The sequence below is a fragment of the Manis pentadactyla genome, chromosome 3 (genome assembly GCF_030020395.1).
Source record: "Manis pentadactyla isolate mManPen7 chromosome 3, mManPen7.hap1, whole genome shotgun sequence".
Lineage (NCBI taxonomy): Eukaryota > Metazoa > Chordata > Mammalia > Pholidota > Manidae > Manis > Manis pentadactyla.
This window is the reverse complement of record NC_080021.1, coordinates 204,003,113-204,029,080: the sequence shown is the minus strand read 5'-3', so window position 1 is coordinate 204,029,080 and position 25,968 is coordinate 204,003,113. Positions and strand designations below refer to the sequence as shown.

Sequence of the window (25,968 nt, the reverse complement as noted above, 5' to 3'; positions counted from 1 at the left end):
TTCATTCATGTATAATGTATGAATGTACACATATGCACACATATAATACAAATGTACAATGTGCATATGAAGGTATTTGCCCATTAACCAGAGGCAATTCTACCTCCTGCTCACACAGACGAGACCAGTACTACCATCCCAGAGGAAGTTCTGGCAATAGAGGTTTTCCAGGTTTTTAATAATAAAATAAAGCTAGACAATCATTCATTTATTTGTTGTATGAGCCTCAAGTACTAACCATAGGTTATTAGAAACATATTAATTGAAACTGAGAGCACTATGTAATAGACATATCTCATTCCCTAACAATTAAACCTCTAACAGGTTTCCAATGACCAGATGGTATTTATTTAATGCACAGAAACTGCTTTCGATCATTCACTTACTCCCTGACTCCCAAACTCACGCTGCACCCATAAGGCCCAGCCACTGTGCTTAGGTGGTGGGGTGCCCACTGAGCAACAGCAGGGACAAGGAACACAGCAAATCCCTCTCTGGGGTGACTTCCCTTCCCAGTTTCCCTCTTCTTGGCAGGAGAGAGAGAGGGATCAACACTCCCCAGGCCACACTCACCTTTCAAAGAAGTGGCCATCGATGGGCGGGAACCACTCCAGCATCACAGAGTCGGTCGTGTGGCCCACAATCTGGGGAGCAAGGGCGACAGGCGCCGGCTTCCTGGAGGGCTGCCAGCTCTGGTACACCAGGTCCAGGTAACAGTGCATTCTGGCGACTTGATTGGGCGTGAAGGAGTCAGTGCAGTCGTCATCTGCAAGTGGGCAGAAGGAGAGATAAGGAACTGGCTGCACGGGCGGGCATGCGAGAGAATTATGACGTCTCCTGGCGGCTGGAGAGCCAGCACCCCAGCCCTTGCCAACTCAGGGCTGGCTACTTCCAGTGCTCAAGAGTTAATGGTCTGTGAACAAATTAGTGTAGTCATCACTTCTGGAGACAGGTGAGGGGGAACAGGAGGAAGGGGAGGGTGGATGGAACTGAAAAAATAAGTCTGAGACTGGAGAAGGAGCAGCTCAGAGGTCATGGCTAAGGACAAAGACAACACAAGCTGCTTTCCATGGGCCCCAAATCCCCAGATTGGTCAGCCACACATCCCCTATTCCATCTCTCCATCCCCATGCATTCAATGTCTCTCATTCATTCATTTACTTGTTTACTCACTCACTCATTCACTTATTCATATTTACTTATCCACTCATTCATTAATTCTGCTGTGTACTGAGCAGTGATATTGTCCTTCAAACAAACTTTCTGAGCATCTATGACATATTCTTTACTCTGTGCCAAGGGCCATGGAAAGCTGAAACTTACAATGTTCCTGCCCTTGAGGCGTTTCTAGTCTAGTTATAGAGTGAAGGGCAGTTTGTTGTATGTGTCAAGGTGATTATAAGGCTGTTAAAGTCTACGATGCTGACAACGGAGAACAGAAGACAGTATGCTGGGGAAGCAGGGTGACCCCAGGAAGGCTTTTGAAGCAGCCCCCATGGCTAAGACTGGAAAAGACAGCTGAGCGGCTGCAGGAGAGGGGTCTGCAGACCTCAGGGCGTGGTGTCCTGTGCAGTGAGCACAAGTTGGAGACTCATGCTGCCCTGAGAACAGCCCGGCCCCGTACCCCTGCTGGCGGGATGCGGACAGACACCTTCCGCACCATACTGTCACTGGGACATTTATTGCGTGCTCAGGGTGAGCTAGGCATGGTGCACTGTGCCCTGACATGTTTAACCCTCCCACTCTTTTTAGACTAAATACTATGGTTTTCTCCATTTTACAGAGGAGGAAATTTGAGTTTGAGAGAGGTCAAACAACTTTTTTAAGATCGCAGAGCTAGAGACAGATTGGAGATTCTAATTGAAGCAGTGTCGACCCCAAGGCCATGTTTCATATCAATATGAGAACTTTTTTCTGAGTGTAAGTGAGACCCTGTATGGGTAAAGTATCCTGCAGGTGCTTGATAAATAGGAGTCAAGCCTGCGTCTGAGTGGGCTGGAATGCAGTCTCTTAAATGTCTTTAGATCTAATGACCTTCAGCTCTGTTCTCTTTTCTACGTGGACTGAAGGCCGTGACCCAAGGCCCGCCTCCCAGGGAAGAAGATTGCCTCCCATCCCTCCCTCCAGTGGCTTTATTCAGCTGTCCCAGGGCCAGTGCAAGGCATTGTTTTGGCTTGGTTTCCCAAAACACCACTTCCCAGAGGTGTCTGCCTGGTCAGGATTTCTGCAGCTGGGCCCCAGACAGAGGAGCACGGGGCTCACCAGATCTTAAAATAAACCTGCCACTGGGAATTCTGCAGCATAAACTCACTTCCCCTTATCAAACAAACAGAAAATAAGTTCGGGCAGGTGCTGGGCAGTAGGATGTGACCTTGAGAATCCAGCTTGGGGAAGGGACAGGGGTGCAAAGAGGTTATACACAGAAGCTGCCTCTGATTCCCCTAGTAATTTTTTGACAGTCTCCTTTCCCGCATTCTGTCATACATCTGGAGGAAGCAGAAGAGCCTGGTGTCCCTTAGAAAGCCCTGTAAAGGAGTGACTAGTTGCGTAAATCTCTGAAGCCCAGATGCCACCATGTAACTCCGACCAAACATTCTATGGCTCCTGACTGCCTGGAGAACAGAGTCCAAACATCTCAATCTAAGAAGGGCCACATAATCAGGTACATTTTTCTTTGTTAATATGATCTTTGCACTGCATCCTAAAGCCTTGAAAAAGCCACTGAATAGTTTAGAGGCAGGAGAAAGGATGATTGCTAAGGAGGTATGGCCATACATACATATAGTTAGATTTGTGCATGAAGGATCTGGAGTCAAATGGGCAAGTGAATTCATGTCCTCAGTGCCTCAGTTTCCCCATCTGTAAAGCGATGATGATGATAACAAGAGTGCTCACCCCAGGACATGTCAAAGGGTTAAGGGGAATGGAGCACCAAGAGCCATGATAAATGCTTCCTGCCTCAAGGTTGGGAGTAGTGCCTCTGTGTGTGCGCACACCTGTGTGTGGGAGTGTTGGAAAACTGGATGCAGGAGAGAAATCCTATGTAAAATGGTCATTCTCTCTGAGCTAGCAATAGCACATTTAGGAAACCAATAGGTAGATATTCATGAACAAACACGGGGAGAATATATGTTCAGGGATGTTTTTTGAAGCATCATTCATAACAGTAAAAATATTAGAAATAACACATCTGTTTATGAATAGGGGAATGGCTGTACACATTAAGACATGGGCGCAGAATACAATCTGAATCAATCATATCCAAAAGAAGGAAGTAACTCTAAAACCCCAGTCCCTCCTGTATAAATTGGGGACATTTAATTGAGCCTCACCGCATAGAGTTGTTGTAAGGATTCAATGAACTACAGCACATAACACATTTATCAAGATTGACAAGAAAAGCAGCATATACACTGATTTGTTTGCCCTTTTCCCCATAAATAATGTATATTTCCTTCTGTAACATGAAAATTCCCTCAGTAAAAAAAAAAAGAGTTTAAATAAAAACAGATGATAGAGGTGAGAGAACTTGGTAGGAGAACAGGAATTTATCTGAACTTTAAAGCTGAAGTCAGAAATGTCTGTCCCTTAGACATCACTTTGAGACCTAGCTGCTATCAGCATCTTAGTTGAGATACCAAAGGGCTTCTGTTTATCACAAAGGCACTGTCTCAATCAGCTAGTGTCTAGAGTCAGCCCCTCCTGGCTTCCTTCCTGCACATGCTTCCCCTCCTGACATCTGATCCTGGTCTCCAAGACCAGCCAGCCCTTCTTGCTTTTCTGTTTCTATCTTGCCCCTAAGCAAAAGGTGCTTTAGGGCTTCAGCACTGGATGAGCCCACACCAGCCCTTACACTGTGTATGTACCAAGTTTGCTAACTGAATGGGGCTCTCAGGGACACATTTCGCACTCTAGTGGGGAAGCCACAGAGTGGGGAGGTGCCACCCTTCCCTGTAGAACCTTGGGCAAAACACTGACCCCTGACATTTCCACCCACTGTAAAATAGGGAATAATGATGCTAATTGCCTCCTAAGGCTGATGAGAACATTCAACAAGCTAAATGTCTTGTGCATGGATAATTGAGATGCCCTTGGTAAAAGTCCTTGCTGTTTTTGTTTTTAAAAAGATAATAATAGTAATAATGAATATATTTACTGTAGAACATTAAGAATATTCCAGAATATCACCCTCAACTCATTACCTAGGGACAATACAGTTATTATTTATTTAGTGTATATGTATATAAATATCTATAACCTCATCATCACAAACATATACATCATATATATATATACATATACGCCAGGTCTTAACTCTATACATAAGGTGGGGACTACATTCACATTAAATAGTTAATAAATAATCATAGTAATTGTCATTTATTGAGCACTGGTTATGGTACCAAGGACAGTTCTAAGTCCTTCCCCTGTATGATTACACCTCCAATCACACAAGGGAAATGTGATGATGTTCCGTGGCACTGATGAAGTACAGGGGCTCAGGGACAAGTGACTCAACCAGGGTCAAAGCTAGTGCACAGAAGTCTCACAATCAGTCCTATACTCCAAACTTCATACTCTGAGCCACTATATGTCCCTCCAGCCTCATCTACATCCTCTGTAGTGGCCACGTAATGTTCTATCACATGGGCGCCTTGTGATTGATTTCTGCAATCCATTCTCTTTGGACTCATAAGGAGTTTTTTCTATTTTTTCACACACAAGAAAGCATTTTTCTTCTATGCCTGGCAGACAGTAAAGACCTAATTAATATTTGGAGAATGAACATTGCTAAGAACATTCTTAAGGCTCAATCTTTCAACAGATCAACTGACTTATTTCCTGAGAACATAATGCTTAGAGGTGAATTTGCTGGGTCAGTGTATGGGAAAGGCCCCTGACACACAGAAGATGATGCCAAGACACTGCTCCTGTTGTCTGGAGAAGGTCAGGTTTCTGCACCCCTGAGGAAGACTGGGGACTGCTCTTGGCTGGTCCGCATGGCCTGTTATCTTCATGAAGTGGAGTCCAGGCTGCTGCCCTTCCACCTGCCCAAGGCTTCTCCAGCAGCTCAGGACCTGGTGCTCACTAGGCTTGCCCCTATCACTTGCCTCATGTGCCTGCTTGATCTGAGCACTTGGGAGCCTCTCAACCTTCCTCACTATCAGAAAGGGAGCCAGGTCGGTACTGATTAGTAACATGGGCTGTTCACAAAGAAAGCTTGCCTTGTTTTTTTCTGTGTGACCCTGTGCAACTTACTCAGGCTTCCTAAACCACACTTTCTACATCTGCAAAATGGGTGTGATGATAAAAGCACTGACCTCCTTGGGTTATTTTGAGGATTCTGTGAGACACGGTCATGATGCATTTCACATGGTGTCTAGCATATTATATATAGGTATTCAATAATTATTATAGACCTGTGCTCACCAGTGCAGTTGCTACCAGCCATGTGTGGCCATTTCAATGTAAATTAATCAAAATGACGTAAGACCAGCAATTCAGTTTCTCAGTCTCACTAGTTGGATCTCAAGTGCTCAAGAGCCACATACGGTTAATGGCTGCCAAACAAGGGCACGGCTCCAGAACCTGGTCATCTCTGCAGCAAGTTCTATCAGACAGCATTGCACTAGACACTTTACCCAACTAGTGACCAGGCCCAAGGAAGAAGCACCCAGGAAGGAACGCGAAGTCGTGGACCACCAAGGTCTCCACCCTCTTGCCCTGACTGCAGCGCCCCTGTGCACCCCTCTTCCTGGCCCGGGGAGCCCAGGCCTGTTCTGCATTTTGAATCTCCTCCGGCTGCTTTAGTCACCCCATCTATCAGAGATCCTAAGCAAAACAAACATTTCAAAGCTCGTGGTCGCCTTGAATATGCTTTTGCGGGTGTAAGTTTGTTATCGTAGCACAGTGAATTAGTTCTGCTGTTAATGGGTCACTGAGCTGAGGGGTTCCTTTAAGAAAACAACAGTAAATCAATCACCCTTTAGATCTGTACAAAAGAGAACAAAAAAAAAGATTTAGTTTATGGGGGTCTGGTAGCTAGTGGCAGCTCCTAGGCCCCTAAGAGTCCGGCAAACTTCCAAACTCATGTTATTGTTTATTTTCCATGGGCGTTGAGCTGGCCAAGGAAAGGTGCTACAGAAATGGGATGTAAGCAGGGTTGTGTGAGGAGACGGGGTACCGGATGTGGGGTGTCAGCTTGGCTGGGAATGGGAGCCCAGTGGGAATCTGCGTTTGAGGAAATACCCAGCACTCTGGTCTTTTTTTAGAGAACTAAATAAATCTAAAGACCCTTTATGGTGTCAAGGGTGGGTTACCAACCCTTCAAGACCTCAAGTTGGAACTGTATTGACTCAAACTGGAGAGGCCCCCCCAGAGGTCATGAGCCCAAATAGGAAAGCAGGAAGACCCACTGGAGATCAGTGAGTCTATTGGGCTGGTTTTAGTAGCAAAAGCTTCCCTTCAAATGCAGTCTAAGGCAAAACCTGACAGAAATGAGAGACAGCTGGAATGGGGTTTCCCTGCTGGAAGCAGAGATGGCGGCCTGGAACCCCACTCACACAGACTTGCAGGGCAGACCCCTGAGGCAGCTGTGTGCCACAGCCTATGAAAACCACCCAGGTAGTTCAATTTCCCACTCACCCAGCATTTTGAAGAGTGGCACAAGAGTAGAAAAGAAAAAAGGCCTGGAGCCAATGAGTTTGGTGAGCCTCAGTATCAGCATCTATAAAATGGGGGTAGCTCCTACCCCGTAGATTTGTTGTGGGAACTCAATGAGATGGTGTGTGTTAAAAGTCCTTTATGAACAATAAACTTTTATACAAGTAGAAATGTTGTTAGTGATAAGAATTAATTTATACACATGGTATAAGAAAATTCATTCATTTTCTTCGCCCACTGTTTCTCTCCCTCCCTTTCATCTTAACAAGTATTTGTTAAGCACCAGGCCCTCTATTAGGGGCTGGGAACACAGTGATGTATCACAGGCAATCCCTGTCTTAACAGAACTCACTTGTGTTTGTGACAGAAAGAGACACGAAATTGAACATTATAATAGAATTTGATGGTGGGCTACCATGTGCAAGTTGACAATGACACAAGGGATCTTGGCTTGAGGGGCCAGTGGTGAGGGGTGGCCTGACCCTGAGGAAAGGGTGTTGTTCTAATTTGTCATAGACGCCATAAGGGCTAGAAGCAGCCTTGATATATGCTAAAAGGAAGTGCAGGGCACCCTTGAACACAATGAATTGAGTGATTAACACTGTTACTGATGGTATAGAAAGTGGGCTTTCATAGGATATATGTAGTTAGGAAAAAAAAAACATACCCACTTCATGTAGTAATTTCACATTTGCAAAACCAAAACAACTTTTTTTGGTAATAAAGCAGTAAAGGAGGAGGTGAGAGTTTTATCTTTTCAAAAAAGGTTCAACAACCATGGGCTTAGAAAAATAGAGCTACAAAACTAGGAGGAACCTTGTTGAGATCAAGACCAAAGATTCTTGAGAAAAGAGAGACCCAGAGGGGTTATGACAGACCTAAAGGCATTAGGTGACCGAGTGGCAGAGCTCGGCCTTCTGCCGGGGTTTCCTTACTTAAGTGGGTCTTTCTCAGAAGCTTTCAGATGCAATGTCTGCCTCGTACCCCTGAGGTACTCATGGAAGGAACATCATCCTGATTGTATGGGGTGAAGAATTGTGGAGATGAAGAAGTCTTAGGAAAGGAACAGCTTTCTCAGGACGGCTCTGAGACAGGCCTGGAGCCCAGGTCTGACATCCAGCTCATGCACCCTGCGGGGTGGGGTCCCTACCTGCGTAGCTCATGAAGTTGTTGTAAGGAGTGTTGAAGAAGCTCTGAAAGCCACAGGTGTCATTCCCTGGTCCTGGGTCGCCACAGAACTTGTGTTTTGGAGCTGGGTTGGTGTCACTGCAGAGGTCTCCGGTCTCAAAGGAGGGCTCTGTCTCCATGCAGGGGTCACTGCAAGACTGGATTTCTGAGATGCCTCGGAAGATGTGATAGAGACCCAGGCTGTGCCCGATCTCATGGATCATGGTGTGTGTGTGCCCAGGAATGCCATAGAAAGACGGGTTCAAGACAATGCCACCTGCAAGGGGAAAACCAGAGCATTAAGCAAGCTGCTTCCTGGTGCAGGAATCCCCCAACAAATCAAAGGTCAATGGGGTGCTGCCCACGGTAGTCACAGGCCCTTCCACCCCAGGGACCCACTGCCCTGACAGCTGTTATGACTTGGGGTATTATCATCAGTTGAGTAGGAAGGAGTCTCAGCAGTTATTTTGTGTGGTCCCCTCATTTTTCAGAGGAAAACACTGATGCCTAAAGAAGTAAGAGGACTTATCCAAGTGATTTCAAACTGCTAACTGATTAGAAGAAATGGCATGATGAGAATTCAAGGACTTTGTTTTCTGAGCTAGTGAACATTTCTACTGAAATCTTTTCCTTTGACAGCAAGGTGCTCCCTGGTTTACAAATAATCTACACACTCTTGTTGAAATGACGCCCGTGGTCAGACACCTTGGTTCCAGTTTTCACTGGCCTTCACTAACGCCGTAGCTTTAAGTCAAGTCCCATTTCAGAATCCCATTCCTTCATCTCTCATGCTCAATGAAGGTCAGCGCTATGTTGTGCTCACCCTTACCGCAGCGATCATAAGAGCTAGAGTTTGTGGAGTATGTTTTATGTGTCCTCAGGCCCTGGGCGGAGGGCTTCACGTGTATAATCACACTTAGTCCTCTCACAGCCCAGTAAGAGAGGCACTGATCCACAGAAAGGTGAAGTGACCAGCTCACGATCAAAAGGTCACAAGTGTCCAGCTGGAATCGAAGCTCGAAATCCTTAGGTTCAAAAGCCAGGGCTCTTAATGAGTTCTACAGCTAATACCTATCACAGGGCCGAGAACATGGCATCTCATTAAAGATGTGTTGAGTACTTGCTGAATGTTGACCCAACTAAAGAACGTTGTTGACCCAACTAATTACCTGTAAGCAGCAAGCCCAGCACCTGATGTACAGCACATGCCTTATTTACTGTCAAACTACTTGCGTCTCCAAGTGCGGCTCGAGAACAAGCAGCATGGACATCACCTGGAAGGTGATTAGAGATGCAGGATCTCAGGTCCCACACCAGACCTATAGAATCAAAACCTGTACTTTAACAACAGCCCCAGATGACTTCTCTGTATGCTAGTTTGAGAAGCCATGGTCTAACCCACGCGTCTTAGAAAATTGAGCATTGCTTGGCTTGGGCAGATACATGGAACAGATTTCAGCAGACTCAGTGTTCATTTTATGCACTGATGAAACACACAGAGGCTACAGAGAGATATTTAAACTTTAAAACCCAAGCATGTTTAAGAGAAGGTTAAAATTCAGATACGAGCATCTTGCAAGGTATGACTTTAAATGCAGGACAGTGTCTTTTAAAAGAATGGTGATGAGGCAGGGCCTTGTTGATTTGCACTGGCAAGCCTGGAGCAGGCGAAGGGGAAGTTTTATCTTGGTTGAACAGCCCAGAGGGTGAGGTCGCTCAGTGATGGAGCTCACGGAGTCTATTACTTCTAAATTGCTCAGAGCCTTCTAGCAGGAAGGTAAAGATGTATGAGAGGGTGTGTAGAGGTGTGCGCATGCACACATGTGTGTGAAGAGGGTCAGGCAGAGGCAAGGAGGAAGAGAAACTGAGACAGGAAATCTCTCTAATATGAAACACAGTCACCTTTCCACCCCAAAGCTTCTTCCAAAAATCATGGCGTAACGACAGGAAAGAGAGTTAAAAACATACATCCATATATATGTATGTGGTTCTAACAGATTGGGTTTGTTTGAATTGCTTAGAGTTAACATCTCCCAGGATGGGGAGGTGGCAGCCTGAGGCTAGCTAGAGGCAGCTGGAGTTACCCAGGAAAGATTACAATCCTCACTCTGTCTCACGCTGGCTGTGTGATCTCGGGGAAGTGATTTTGTGTCTCTGGTGATTTCTAAAATAAGCAGCTGCAACAGGGCCGGTGCTTCTCTGTCTCTCCATGAAGCTCCACCACCGAGGTAATGGCAGGGAGGGGCAGGACCCCACACGCATTTTCAGGGAGAGGGACAGGGTCGCACACAGACTTGGTATCTGGGCTGACTCTGTTTGTTTTACCTCATCCCCTCCCAACTCACCCCTTTCCAGAGAGTGACAGCACACAGCCCGAGTCCTATTTCACTGCTTCTCTTAAAAGGTGAAATATCTTGAGCCTGACATCATCCTGAAATACTGTAACACGCTATAGATTTATAGCCTTCTGTACGCCTGGTCCTGAGCCAGGCTCTGGGAGGCGTGGAACTATCAGGACTCTTTCTTCTCTGACTTCAGAAGCCTGCTGTCCAGCCCTTCTAAGACTCTGATCAAAGAAGGGCCTTTTGCAGTTGCTTTTCCAACAGGACAGGATTTCAGCACTGAGAAGGGTCCTTGGAGGCCATCTAGTCTAACCTGTTCACTGAAAATCTGAGGAAATTGAGACCTGGGAGAAGAAAGAGACTTGCCTAAGGCCGTACAACTAAGTAAAGTCATGGCTGAGAACAACCATGTATCCTGGCTCGGTGCCAACATGATTCCCATACCTCATACTAGGCACACGTATAAGCTAATATCTATCTTCTCGTTTGCCTAAGATGCACACTCTCTGCTGCTCAACCTCTGTCTGTTTGTCTTTCTCAGGGCCCCTCAATCTCAGCACTACTGACATTTCGAACTGGGTATTTCAGCAATGTTGTATATACAGCGGCATCGCTGGCCTCTACCCACTAGATGCCAGTAGCATCCCCCCATTGGTAACAACCAAAAATACCTCTAGACAATACCAACTATCTTCTAGGGGATAAAATCTCCCCAGTTGAGAACCACTTTATATTTCTTTTTCTTTCTTTCTTTAGAGAATCACACACTTGCACACATTCACACACACACACAAATTGGCTTCATTCTCTGGAAAACAATTGGGAAATGAGAGCTGCAGGAGAAAACTAAGTCTGGAGTTTGAACTCTTCATTGTTTGAAGCTGCAGAGTCCGTCATCTCCAAGATCTCACAGATGGTGAGCGCCACTAGACTCTGGATGCAACTCTGGTAGACCGGGCGGTCTGAGGAAACGTCCAGACTGTTGCTGGCTGAGCCCGCGTGTTCTCAGATGAAGATACCCTGTGAGTCATCCCTATTCACTGGTGTAAATAATAGGAACATTCTACCAAGGGGAAAATGGTTAAATGAATTGTAGTGCCTGCAGTGCCCTCCCTCAATGGAATATTAAGTAGCCAGGAAAAAATGTCTTTAGAGAGATGGAAAAAATCCCGGAAAATGCTTCTGTCTGTGACACTAAGTGAAAAATGTTGGATGGGAAGTAATTATGAAGATCGTTGCAACATGGAAAAAATGTAGATAACATAATATTAAGTGAAAAAGGAACACATAATTGCATTTATGCTATGATTTTAAGTATGCACAAGTTTAAAAATGCATGTCTACATTAGATGCATGCGTACTGGAAGAGAGCATGGAAAAAAAAAAACAAAGGACTATAATGTTTGCTTCCAGGGCCTAGTTCAGAAACTACTGTCATCTCTGACTTTCGGGGATTGGTTTGTATCAACATATGTCTTGTTTATGAATATGCACAATTTGAATGTAAGAAGAGTTTGGTATTGGTGGGTGGAACACGGAAGAACAAGTTCTTATAAACCCACTTTCTCTGGCCTCTTTGGTGTGTTTGAAGCCAACCTGTGACTAGCATGTCAGTACAATGTGGTTACCAGGCTGGGAAGGTATCTGCATGAACAAAGAGGCAGGCGATATAAGGAGAGAGCAATCATGGACACAGCTGTAAGCTTGAAATCCAAATGTGCCTCTGCCACTGACTTAACCTGTAGCCTTGGATAAGTCCTTCTCTGGACCTCGGTTTCCCCACTGGTAAAAGAGGACTAATATTACTGTGTTATTTTCTTCACAGCATTGTTTGGTGGTTGAAATAAGATAAGGAAGGCTAAAGGGTTTTGTAAATTAGAAAGTGATAAATAAATGAATTGTTCACCATCACCATTACTGCCACCGCCATCATGATCATGATCACCATAGATCATTATCATTACTAAATTTATTCCTGGTTTAATCTAGTTTCCTCCCGAAGAAATTTCTAATTCTCACCTAAGTGCATTAGGGCCTCCTTGTCCCACGGCCAAGTTGCTACTCCTGCCAATTCTTCCTCGGAGGAGTTTGCAAAGAAGATATTGAGGTGCGTTGATCCATCCAGTCTGAGAATGTTCTTCAGTTCATTAACATCCAAGTATGCTCTGGAATAGAAAAAAAACCTTGCCTGTCATTGCCATCCAAAAAACGTACTCTTCAAATAACAGGTATTCTCAATTCATTAAGAACTATTTTGTGGCAGGCAGTCTGCTAAGCACTTTATAAATACCACCTCATTGATGTCCTTCAGTAATATTATAAGGCAAATTTTTACAGAGGAGAAAATTAAATCCTTAGGAGTTTAAGATACTTGATAAAGTTGCTCAGATTATAAATAGCAGAGTTCAATTTAGAACCTAGATTTACCTAAAGACAACACCTGCTCCTCTAAAGACTCCATTACACTGACTGACAACAGGGCCACATAATATGGATGTAGATCAAGAATACAAACAAGGGGGAAGATAACATGCATTCTAGTCTTGGCTTCTTTCCTACCTTAGTCACCCACTATAGACCTTGGACCATTTATTTGGCAAATACAGAGCTGCACTGGGGAGCTGCTTTGCCCCCTCTATACCAACCTTCCAAGGAGGCATTATTATTCTACTTTCAAGATAAGCAACATGCGGTCCAATGTGGTTTTAAACTGGTTGCCAAAAGTTACACTACTGGGTTTCAAGGTCAATTCTGTCTGGCTTGGAAGCCTACACTCTTTTCATGTGGGCATGATGCTGTCTCCCACAGATGATTCTGGATTTTGTAAGCCTGTACTTCTTTGTAAAATAGACCAGAGAGGGATATTGTATTGGGGTAGCTGCCATAATGTAGACGGACATATCTGGGAAGTGCTAACACCCCATGCTATAATCGTCACCTCTTTAATACATGGAAAAACACACACTGGAGAGAGAAAGAAATGGTCTCTGGAAGGAGACTGGCACATCCTAGGTGCTCAATAGATAGGAACTCTTCCCTTGCAAAGTATGGCCCCTCCATCAGAACAGAAACGTGAAAGCTTTTGGTCAGTCCCAGGCATATTAGTGGATCATTTTTTAAACAGAAAAAGGCCATCATATATCTTAGGGATCCTTGTGAGCAGCCAATAACCATTTTTTGAGTAAAGTTGGTAATGAATCAATGAATCAATGAATAAGAGCATACATAAATAAGCAAGCAGGAAGTTTGATTTAATAGGTTAGATAAAGTCTCTGAAAATGATATTTAATGTTCGATGGGCCTTTCTATGTGGTCTGGTCTTACATGGATTATCTCCTTTAATCTTCTGAATAACACTGAGGTAGGTAGTATTATTACCCCCATTTTCCAGAGGAGGAAAAAGAAAAGCCAAGAACCTTCACACCTTGCTGAGGTCACACAGCACATCGGAAGTGTTTTCCTTTCCCATAATGCTGCCTCTCCGGGGGGTTGGCACAGAGCCTGGCCAGTGCAACACTAGTGACGGCTCCCTTCCCTCTCCCTCCTGGAGTAGGAGGACCTCCTCAGAAAGTCCAAGGTCCCCAGCCTGGCCTCCCCCTCAGCCTCCTGTGTCTCTGCTCCCCCTCTTGAATCTCCCCCGTGCCCACGGCGCATGATGCACTGCCTTTACTCATGTTGCTCCTTCTGTTCGGGACTCTACTCCCCGTTTTGTCCTCTGACGAGCGATCCAAAGTCCATTCTGGCACCACTCCTGCTTCCTGTTTCAGCTCCGCCCCCTCTGCCCTCCTGTCCTTATCCACCTTCTGTGAGTACCCACTCTCACACCCACCGAGCCACCGCTTGCACTCCACCTGACTACGTCCACCACCGTTCGTGGCTCCCTGAGGGTGGCGAGTGTGCCTTATTCCTCTCTGCATACCCGGTTCATAGCACAGGGCTTGATGCCAGCCAGCATGCAGTAGGTGCTGATGGAGTTGAATTTACATTGGAAAAGAGAAAAGCTACAATAGTTCGGTGCAGTTCTCTTTCAGCCCTTCCTGCTTATGAGATCTTAGTTTCCGTATCAATACACTGGCCTTACTAACAGCTTCAGAGACCCCAGAGGGTCACGAGCCTCCACCTTCACTCCGGTGGTAGTAGGATATGCCTGAGACCTAGCGTGCCCTCCTGGCCACCCTCGTGATCAAGAGGTCATAATAGGCCATGTGACTGTAGTTTTCCCGGCTTTTCAAAAAAAAAGGTTAACATGAGTTGGAGATACACATCTCTGTCTAGGTGGAACTACCTCATTCCAAGCAGAGCTGCACAGGCTCAGATCCTGACCTGACATCTTGCTGCTGGGCTTCTCTTTCCCCAGATCCTCATCAGGCACTGCAGCCCTTCTCTGGGATCAGAGAAGGAAACAGGAGGAGGAAGCCGGCATTTACTGAGCACCGCTGCATGCTCGCTCCTGCGCTAGCTCACACCTGTTGCCCCGTCTCGGCTGAAGTATTTGAAGCCAGAGAAGCAGAGTGATAAGATGTCTCATTCTCAAGCTGGAGTCTTGGGTTCATCTCCAGCTCTTCCACTTGACCTTTGGGTCATCCTGGGCAATTTTTAACTTCCTATGCCGTTGTTTCATATACAAAACAAGGATGCTGGTAGTATCCACCTTACAGAGTTGCTCAGAGGATTTGGGGTGTTAATCAAGGCAGTGTGAAGGGCTTACAATAATACCTGGCATGTAGAAAACCTCAGTACATGTTTAGCTAATCCTATTATTTGTCCCAGTCTTACAAACAGGGGTTCGGAGTCACACAAATAGTGACAAGGCTATGTGCAAACCTAGATGGGTCCAGTTCTTCTCACAACCTCACCCTCAATTCCAAGCTCATTCAGAGCCGTGGTGAAACAATGTGTGGGAGGAGAACGAAAACACAGAGAAGCCGAGGTTTTCTTGGATCAGCCCTTTCCACGTTATTTATTATTTTCTAATTGATGTCCATTTCCACTAAGCATTCTCTTGGGCAGAGAACACAAATGTTATTAGAGAAAGTCACGCCTTGCCCCACTGCTTGAGGCCGAGAACGCTTCAGGAGAGGAAGAGACGAGGGGCGGGGGAGACATTTTATTTGGTTGTTTATTCAGTGGTAGTAATTGCAGAAGCCAGTCTTTTAGGGGTGGTATTCCTCCTGGCCCAAGGCAGAGAAGTGGGATGCTGGGGCCTCCCTTGTTTGTACATATGTGTATTATTTTTCTCATACTTTGAGAAGCCTCCATTTCCCCAAAGAGGAAGAACCCACAGAAGCCATCCGGGACCCTGGCATCACTGGCCTCTCTCCTCCCCATCTCTTTTGGGGCAACCCCCCCAAAGGAAAACAGGTCTGTGGCTAGAAGTTTCCAATCAGCCGGTAGAGGCCTTCCCACCAATTCGGAGTCAAGCTGAGTGTCTCCCAAGGGCATAAGGAGAAAATCTTAGGGCCTGTAATCCATGTGGGTATTTAATTCCTTCCCCTCATCTCCTCAAGATGATGTGTATTCCCCTCTGGCAGTGAGTGGAGGAGCACGTCAAGCTGAGAAGGCCCACCGCGGGTGCTGAGAGTGTCCATGGAAGGAGGAAAAGGTCTTGCTCAGGGACACCTGGCTTTCCATGTGTGGGAAGGCTAACCCTGCATGTGTATTACAAATCAGTCAAGTTTATTTTTCAGAAAATCATCACCCACACTCCAGAAAAATCGACACAAATCCCAAACTCTGTGTGTTTATTCATTTACATGCCAGTATTACTCAGAGTTGGATGGACAGACCAAGGGCCATGGGCTAGTTGCTTTACACCTCTGGGCGGCCGCTTATGGGTGCAATACCGTCAGGATGAAACCAGACAGCTCAGCACCATCCTGCACACACTCCCTCCCACATCCTGGTCTCCTATGGGAAAAAAACCCAACCTGACAGTTTGCCTCTGGGTGGCTCTCCCAGTCTCAGTGTTCAGTGTCTCTACCCCACCACCCAACCTTCTTCTTCCTCCTGCAACCTCTCCGTCTCAGGTTCTTGTGGTTTCCTCATCCCAAGACCCCCTGGTTCTCCCAGTTATACCCATTTCCTAAGCACTCCATTAGCTTCCCTCCCCTCCTCACAGCCTTGCTTCCTGAATCACAACTTTTTACGATCTTGCCTTCCCTGCTAAGTCCAGCTTATATGTGCTGTACTGCATGTATGCACTCCTGGCCACCCTCACTTATTATATGGGGTAATGTGCACATTTCAGGGGTGTCTAAAGGCAACTCAAAGAAAGTGTCCTGTACAGTGCTTGGCATACAGAAGGCACTCACTGATTAGTGTAGGCTACTTTGTTGCATTATTGTTATTACAGTGATAATTACTAGTAACACCAAAATCATCACCATCGCCTTTACTTGAAAATGATTTCTCTCTGCTCAGAGCCTCCCCGTTTTGACTCAGAACTCATACTTATGAGTACCTGTCTTCTCCATCAGGCTATGAGCTTCAAGCAGGTGGGGATCAAGTCTTTATCATCTCTGTGCCCTCTAAAACTTCCCAGAATGAGAGGGAGAGGGAGAGAGCATGTCCCCTACCACTGATTGGCAGCTCTTGAGCACCACTCTCTTAAACTGCATAACCAAGAGAGGATGAGGAAGCCCAGGGCTCAGAGAAGTGATGGAGGTATTGACAGGACAGAGAAGGGCCAGAAAACAAATCTCTATTCACTAGCCTGTGTGTGGCAGTACTTTTCACCAACTAGCAAAGTTGCCTCTTCCTTCAGGGGGGCATAGTTCCCTGCAAGGGTACATGACTTTGGAGTCAAGCACAGGAGGGACTGCAGCCCCCAGGAGATGTCCCTGTGCAGAACCTGTACTGCATGAATTTCTAGCCTATTCCCACTGTGCTCTGCTGCCTGGTGTGCAGCTCAGAGCCCCATCTGTTCAGTGAGCTTGGGAATCAGATCAGTGTTTCCCAAATCACAGTCTATAGAAGGCTAAATGCGCAAGAAGCAGATGCATATTTAAAGGGGTAGAGTTTCTGAATCAAATGGGTTCAGGACCTGCTCTAATAACAAGGCTAAATATATATAGTTTTCATTTGCAAGAATTTTCAGTGCCTTTAATAAACAAAATGGGAGTAGGGCAGACATATTTCACAGTAATCCTCTCCCACCCCAACCACTGCCTTTGCCAAAAATCAAATAACAGCATAACTAACACGGTTTGGGAAACCTTGGGTTAAATTAGAAAGTCCCTCCTAACTTAGATCCCCTCCCTGAGCTGCCTCTTAAGAGAGGTATCTCAGTGTCTCTTTGCTTTCTGCACAGCCCATGCATCTGGATCTTACTGGGAAGGTTGTGGGTCTCCTTGAACATCAGTTTCAGGGGGGCCCAGCCCAAGAGTGCCAAGGCTCCCAGACTTTACCCCTCTGCCAGAACTGCATTTCAAAGCCATGAGAGCAGTTCTGGAGGGAGATCAAAGCCCTCTCTACTCAACTGTCATTAGAATATTTTCTTTATGCATCTCACTCACTGGTGAGTGCCAACAACATATCTCCTAAATGCACTGGCCTGAGATGGTACAACTCTGTAATAATCTCAATGAGAGGGCTGTCAGGGCCTGTTTTATTGAAAGAGAAGCAAAAGGGAACTACATTTGAAATGCAGAACAACAACAAATCCCTTAAATGAAATCATGGGTGGCTTGAGGTTTTCCAAATCTGGAAGCATAATACACCAGCTCTCCCATTTTAAAGACGGGTGGTCAGAGGTATGGCTCACAGTGAACCCGGACCAGAAACTGACCAGTGCCTACTTCTATTCCCTCTCAGGCAAACTGACGTCCCTGCTGCGGGAGTGACAGCTGAGGAGATCTTTGCAAGTGCTGTGCCAAAGTTCTGCTCCCTGGGCCTAAGGTGCAGGCAGGTTACGGGGATGGAGGTGGCCATATGCTGATGCCCTTGATTTGAGGAGGGTTTGTCTGAGCTGACCCTGGCTGAGGGTAGCCCACTTCTAAGCTAGGGGCTGGTTAAGGGAAAAAGGCAGAAGAGTATTACAGAAAAAAGCCACCTCTTTCTTTCTTCAAGGGAAATATACTTAACTATGAAGCATAACTTTTAAATAGAGAACCTTGGAGCCTTACTCCACTTGTAGTCCACATGAAAGACGGTCATACAATGTAAGACTCCCTGTTCCTTTCATAATTAGGCATCCTTGGAGAGAGTTTTGGTAGAATTGTTTGGGATGGAAATCTATACCTCATTCAATGATATGAAAGTGGGGCAAAAGTATATCAAAATATTTTTGTAGTTACTATTTTCTTATGGCATTACATACCCAGAAACATCTAATAGTGTGGCCTTACTATTTTTCAAAGAAAGCCACATCTTAAGAGAGATCCAGATTAGGGTTCAAATCCTCCCTCTTCTACCAGGGGGCCCTGCGACCCTGGATAAGTGAGTTGATCTCTCTGAACCTCTATTTCCTCATCTGTAAAGTGGGGATTCTAAAATTCAACCTAGAAAACAGAATACAAATATTCAAGGTGGTAGTACATGACAAATGTGTAGAAGAGTGCTCAACTCATGACAAGGCTGCAAGATGCACAATTCATTCTCCTTTTAGCTTGTTCTCCATGGAGCCAGAGGAAGCTGGCCTTAGCTCCCAGTGCCTGCTGTTGTCTCCCTGTCATCAGTGAGCCCCAGTTCCCATCACTGGTGCTTATCTCCCTCACAGATGGTTGCCCTGTGTCTATGCCTCATAGAGCAAGTCCTGTAACACTGCCTACTTCCATGTTCTGGTTGCAGCCTGACATTCCCAAGGAGGACCTTAAGTCCCTGAACCACTATTCCACTTTCAGAATACACTAGACCATTTGAAAGTGATTATCAAATATAAAGATCAAAGACACACAAGGCAAGGCATTAAAGCAAGATAAACCTCAGAATGTTTATTGCATCCATATCCTTATTCCAAATGACAAGCTTTCTCCAAGCTGTGACCAGTTCTAAAACCTGGTTTTGTATTTTTGTCCCAAGGGTCCTAATGATCTGGACCTTATTCTCCTGCTTAGTTTCATTGTCAGAAATACTTAAATCTGCCTCTTTGTCTATAAGAAGAGGCACAGGAAAAAAAAAAAAAGTGCTTGGAGAGTTTATTAAATTCTCCAAATCTTGAATGACTGTTTTCCAAAACAGCAGCTTTAGTGGAGAAGCTTAACAGAGTCTAAGAAAAAAACGTAACAACACCAATCAAAGATCAATTGAAAAGATGATCACTCATTCATTTATTGAGTAAGTCACTCATTCTCCTTCTCTCCCTCCCACCATCCATCCTTTCCTCCTGCCTTCATGTTTTCCTCCCTTCTTAACTTCCTTCCTCCTTAAATATCATTCATTCAATATTTTCTTCTTTCATTCACCAACATTTATTGAGATTCCATCATATGCTATGTTTTAAGCCAGAAACTGGGCATACAAATATGAAAAAGAAACATATAGTAGTCACTATCAAAGAGTTAGCAGTTTTCTGAAGATTAATAATCAAACGATAATAACATAATGTGATAATATTAATAAAACTTCACATTTGGAGGAATTTACTACAACACTTGCACTGTTAAAGTAATTTTTGTACTACAACGCACTATTAAAGTACTTTTTATACTATCTCATTGAAGCTTTATAAAAACCTCAAACGTTAAGCATGAGTATCCCCAATTTATAGCAGAAGAAACCAGGGCTCAGTGAGGTGATACCATTTTTCCAAGGTACCTCCTCCCAGTCACAGGTGTCACAGGTGGGATATGGCTGCTAGTCTATTGGATACTGCAGACCATATCCTTAATCATTCATCTCTTAAAATATGTGTTATGATAGGGTGCTGAATATGATGGGAGACAGAGCAATGACACTTATTCAGCTAAAGCTGCGTAAGACATCACTGAGGTTCTCACATGAACAATAAACCTTGGTTGGATACTGGACCAAGTGTGGGACACAGGGAAAATGGCAGAAGCCCCAGAAAGCCAAGTGGCCTGAAAGAGCACGAGAAGAGTGAGACACTGCAAGTCCTCTGGTGACTGCAAAGTTGAGAACATGGGAGTAACTTCACAAGATGAGCTTGTGAAGGGGTCATCAGAGGGCACGTTGGGAGGGGCCTCGTACAGCAGGTTATGACGGATGGACAGTGTCCTGAAAGCTCTCAGCAGACTGGAAGATTTTACAGAAGAGAAAATGATCTGGTTCATGTTTTTCCAAAGAGCTTTCTTTTCTTCCTAGAGGTATGTAGATAGCTTAGAAGAGAGATGAAAGTGAAGAAAAGGAGGTGTTGGCAGTAGCGAGAAGGAAATGGAATGGGTCTGAGAGCATCTAAGAAGGAGAGGTATTTATGCATGGGGAACAATTTAATGCCAAGAGGGGATGGCTGTGAGAGGATGAATTAGTGGGTCTGGGGTCTGCTTGGTCCACTCGAGTATTTCTCCTTGATCAGTCACAGATTCCATGCATCAAATTCCCCATTACTGCTGCCCTAACCTTAGGCCCAATAGGAGAGTTTTCTCCCCGAGGTTCTGGCCTCTGCTGAGCCACATGTAAGGTCAACCCTTAGGAAAATCACTGGTCTACAGCTCTCTGCAGGATAGGATCATGATGAGACCGGGAAATGGATGGGATGGGGAATCCTGAGGACTTGGAGGGGAAAGGAAGGTGCTGATTCAGAGAGGTGGGATGGTCCAATGTAGAAATTATCAGACCTTTGCATCATTTCAAAAAAATAAGGTGGAAGTAGTGATTTTTAATTGTGATAAATAAAAACTAGGAACTACTCAGCTCCTATTTTTCTCATTTGCCTTTTTGAAAATGGCTTTTAGAGATTGCTGAGACAGAAGGCAAAGAGTCAGAACACCTGGTTCCTGGCAAGGTTAGTTATCCTCATTTGGTCAGCATGATTCATCCTTCAGGACTCAACCCAGAAGCGACTCTGAACCCTAATGCGTCAAGTATTCCTCCAAAAAGCACTTCTCCACCTAGTTACTTATTTACCTGCAGGGAATTCCATAAGGGCAGAATACACCTATCTTGTGGAATATTCATTGTTGTTCCCTCAGCACCTGGCACTGTGCCTGCACATAGTGGGTACATGTGTGCACCATGCGTACACACACACACACACACACACACACGCACGCACACTGTGAAATGAACAGTCACTTCCCTAAGATCTTTCTTTGGGGTTCTACCAGTCTTTCCTTTGGTAGCCCCAGATTCTCAGAGTCTACTTATTTTTAGGGTAGCCATTAGGCCTGAAGCGTACCCTGATAAGATATAGCAACAATTAGTGTGGTAGTTTGTTCAAAGCACCAGAACAGTAATGTGACCAAGTCATATCAAACTATTGCTTTTGCAACAGAAATGTGCAGTTCCGGGCCCACAGCTATCTCTTCTGTCACCTCACTTTCTTTTTTTGAGGATGAAAACCACAGCTGATAAATAATACAGTGGACCACGTTGAACAGAATATACACAGCTCATCGATAGTCCTGTGGTGTGTCTTACACTTGAAGCACAATTAAACATAGACAAATCACCTCTATTTTATAAACTGTAGCAGCCATAATATTCTAGGTACATGTGGCATTTTAGTAGACCAGGTGGTTTGGTTCTAATTTTTAGCCATGTAAACCATATAACTGATGTGAAGATCAACTGAACAATATTATATTTGGGAAAACTGCACCCAGAATTACAACATCATAATCACTATGTGACAGCATGGCAACTTCTAGATTTTAGTCTGGACTGTGGCCCCATACAATTCACCTAATGTTAGGAAAATAGCAGAATCATCTAAAGTTAGAACTCTACAATCATTAAAGGAGACATAGATCTCTGTGGATGACCTTGAACAAGTCTAGTAACTTCTCCCAATTTGGGTCTCTCCTGGGGTTAAGAAAAAAGAGCTCTCAAAGGGTCATGTGACTATCAGAGTTCAAGTATGGGGAAAACAATGCTGGAAAGCATGACATTGTATGTCAGGCTGCTGAAAGTAGAATTAAATTCAAATTGATTTTTGGAAAGAGGATGCCACATTCAGGGCCTGAGGGAAAATAAAACAGCAGACATGCAGACTGCCCAAGGTGGGTACCATCATTAGGCTACTGTTGGGACTTGAGTAATGTGAGTAGGAGTTTTTCAACTTGTCATACAGAATAATTGCTCCTTCATTGCTACCAGGAACACATCATACTCACTTAGATACAGGGCTGGTAAATACTTTGAAGGCAGGGACTGACTTACATCCTTGCGTGTCTCCGGTGTTAACATGCAGTCTTATTTGTACCTTTTCAATATTAAGCTTCCCATTCCTCCCTAGCTCCGGTCCCTCCAAGCCTGAAAACAGGATTACAATGCCTGATTTGAAAATGTCTGAACAGGAACAGATCTAGGAAATGTTCTACCCAAATCCTCCCATTTTACAGATCATGAATTGGAAGTAAAAGAAATGACTTACTCCCTGCTGGCTAAGAAGTTACTGGAAATATCTAGTCACGTCCTTCCTCATGTTTTGCCAAGCCACAGGCAAACTGTGCTTTCCTGCCATGAATCCTCATGGGAAAGAGTTCTCGCTCGTGTCTCTCCTCTACCCTCTCTAAGATTCTGAAATTCCCCATACTGCTGGGGAGTTAGAGCCCCCACTGCCCTCTGTGGCCATAGTCAGAAGTCAAGCTCAAGGCTAAGGGCTGCGGCTGGCTGTTGAACTCAGAAAAGGCTGGGGTTACAAACATCAAAGGTTTGAAATGGAGGCAATTCCTTCACCAGCCACCCTTTACCACCAGATTACCAAAAAACCACCTAGAACACGGAAAAGACAAAGAAAGGAGAAGCAGAGAGGGAAGGGGCATGACAGAAAACACCCCTCTAAAAAATCGAGAAATAAGAGCCTTTTTGACTTACGCAAACAAATATGTGAGCAAAATGTACTGCTGTTCACACACTAGTTTTACGTTTCCAGAAAGAGAGTGGAGGTGTGGAGGAATCAGTTTCGGGAGGTGGAAAACCGGGCAGCTCTGAGTTTGAATGTATAAGCTGAGCCGTGATCAGTTTAGGGAAATGGGTTCCCCTGAAACACAACGTCCTGGTGTCTGTGTGCTTAACCCCCCTCACAGCCCCACTGCTTTGTTTCCTAACCTGGAAGGGCGTCCGACTGAGCTGAGGCTGTCATGAGTGGTCAGTGTCACCAGTGTAAATGACAGTGCTGAGTGTGCCAAACTGAGGGTGGAAAAACCCAACTGCCTTCCGCTGAGGCCCTCGCAAGGGCACCCAGAGCTCCCACTGCCCAGAACTGGAGGCAGACACACATCTAGGAGAGAGGTGAGACCGCAAGCACCTCCAATCCTGGCATGCTGGGTTCCAACATTCACACACAAACTCTGAGAGAGAGTGTGTGCTCTGGCGAGAGCCCCAGACAGAAGGCAGCTTGCTCTGCATCTTACACTGCTCGGTGGGGTCCTGAGCGCATTCAGGGTGCCCTCCTGACCCCCAGCCCCTCCCCTAAGACGTGCAAGAACTACCCAGTGAACCTCATCCTCATGGGGTCCCAGACATGCCTTTAAGTTTCATCGGAAATGCATAAAATCAGTGTGGTGTGCTGCTTGGCTCTTGGGAAAATGACTACATTAGCATTTAGTGTGCGCAGGGGTGGGGTAGAAAATCTTTTAAAAATGGAACCTCCAGGAGCCAAAATCAAAGGGCCCGTGGGAGTAGAGAGTGATTAGGTCATCTGCAGTGCCCGCTTCAGGTCCCAGTGAGGGGCGTAAGGATCAAGTGGGGGCTGGGAATTGGGGGATAGCCTTCTAAGAGGTCAGATTTCCCAGAGATGGACAACCCCCTAATAAGCAGTTACTGTGAGCGCACACTAAGGGCCAGGCGCTGGCCTAAAGGGTTGACCGTCAATTATTTCCCTGACTCCTCCAAATCACATACTGTGGTAGACTTGGACTTTCATCCCCCACATTCCAGGGGAGGCACCTGAGACTTTGACAAAGGAAGAGACCTGTTCAAGGTGACCCGAAAGGCCTGGTTCAAGTGTGTGCTCTGTTTCTAAAATGTGTATCATACTGGTTTGCTAGACTCTCCTGGCCCTTCACTGTTTCTCACGGGTCACTGCTGTGAGCTCCTTATTCAACCTTAGGTTTAGGGGCCACAAGCAGTTTTCTTACCTTCCATTCAGTCTTCTAATCTGCTGTCAAAGCCCAAAGTCACAAATGTGCAAGGGTCACAGCTGGGACCTCTGAGTAAAGGCGGAGTTGGTTCAGGTGACAAGCAGAAAGGAAACGCAGACGGAAGCAGAGAAAACGGGGCCATGTCTACAAGAGGGCTTAGAGATATGTGTTTGTGTTTCTACATTCAAGAAGGCCTGGGGCCGGAGATGGTCAAAAAAACTGAGGAACCACAACTAAATTGGCATACCACCCACTAGGACCAGCCCCAACACTGCCTGGGACTGCTCCGTGTGGAAATATGTCATCTAACACGGTCAGAACATTTGGATCTTTTCAAAATAAACTAGTGTGCGAGCTCAATGAGCTTGATATAAGTTATGTGGTCTTTATGTAATAATACCAATCCTGTGGCCAGTTCTAACAAAAAAGCTAGTATTTTAAGAATGAAAGTCATCTGGGTAAATGCCCTCAATGTGTGTACCGCAGTTTCATCTGGAGCTTTTTTACAAGCCTGCAGGAAGGCAGTCTCCACAAAACAAAGCTGACGGGGAGGAGTCCCGCTTGGGTGGAGAAAGAAGGAAATGATTTCCGAGCACCTACTATGTGACATGCATTGTACCAGATGTTTTACACAGATGACTCCATTTATGTTTCATGACATGCCACTGAATAGCTCTTCTCGCCCAATTTTTACAGATGAGAAACCAGCAACTTTCAGCAAGAAACGGGCCAGGCTCGGACAGCTAATGAAGAGTGGAACCAAGATTCCGACCCTGGTCAGTCACTAACACACATCCCACTACACCGGGCCTGACTCCCGTTATTGCTGTAATGAATATTAGTCACGTTAAATAAACTTTGATATTCTGATTATAAAATTTCAAGCAATTTCTCTTACAGGATTCCTGGAAAAGAATGAAGAAAGTCTCTGAAAAAATAACAATTCCTTCTTTCATCTGCATGCTGGTTAACTCTTCCCAGAACTCTTTCTGGGTTATTATTTTATGTGGCCCTCGCAATCGTGTGATCCAGGCAGTCAGATATTATTATTATTATTATAGATGTGGAAATGGAAGCTCAAGGAGATTATGAGACTTGCCCAAGATGGCATGGCTAAGAAGCTGCTGAGCCAGGGCTAGAGTCAGTTTCCCCTGAATCCTTCTTTCATTCTGCATCAGCCTGATTCTTCAAGGTCTATGATATGAAGAACAAACTGTGGCATCTACCTGCATGAAGGCCCAGGAAGACTCACCTCTTTCTTGCATCCTCTCTAAACCTTCCCCACTCAGTCTGTTGGTTCTCAGCCAGCTCTCCTCTATCATTACAAAGCCTCCTAACTCAGGAAGCTTGCTTGTGTACATCCTCCACCAGAAAGCCTTCCCAGTCCTTCCTTTTCTCAGAGCTCACATAAGCCTTACTGTCTGTGTGGGTCCTTTGGACATCAGTCATGTGCCTTCTTGCCATCGCTTGAATGACTGTAACAAAATGTCATAAAACCACAGCATACACGTACCTTCAGGACAGAGATTACATCTCGGGTCCCTAGGGCATTTATCACAGCATCTTGGATATTAAAGCATCTTCACGAAACATGG

The 25,968-nt window shown here is 45.2% G+C and overlaps 1 protein-coding gene across 1 annotated transcript in view; it reads right to left on the bottom strand.

The window, feature by feature from the left end:
• Window positions 1-25,968, bottom strand: part of PAPPA (pappalysin 1) — a 230,765-nt gene that overhangs the window by 166,231 nt on the left and 38,566 nt on the right. Inside the window, exons 3-5 of the mRNA XM_036915515.2 lie at window positions 12,192-12,337; window positions 7,814-8,107; window positions 574-766 (exon numbers count right to left, since the gene is read on the bottom strand). Coding sequence (XP_036771410.1) covers window positions 574-766; window positions 7,814-8,107; window positions 12,192-12,337 — 633 coding nt within the window. The remainder of the gene's footprint in view (window positions 1-573; window positions 767-7,813; window positions 8,108-12,191; window positions 12,338-25,968) is intronic.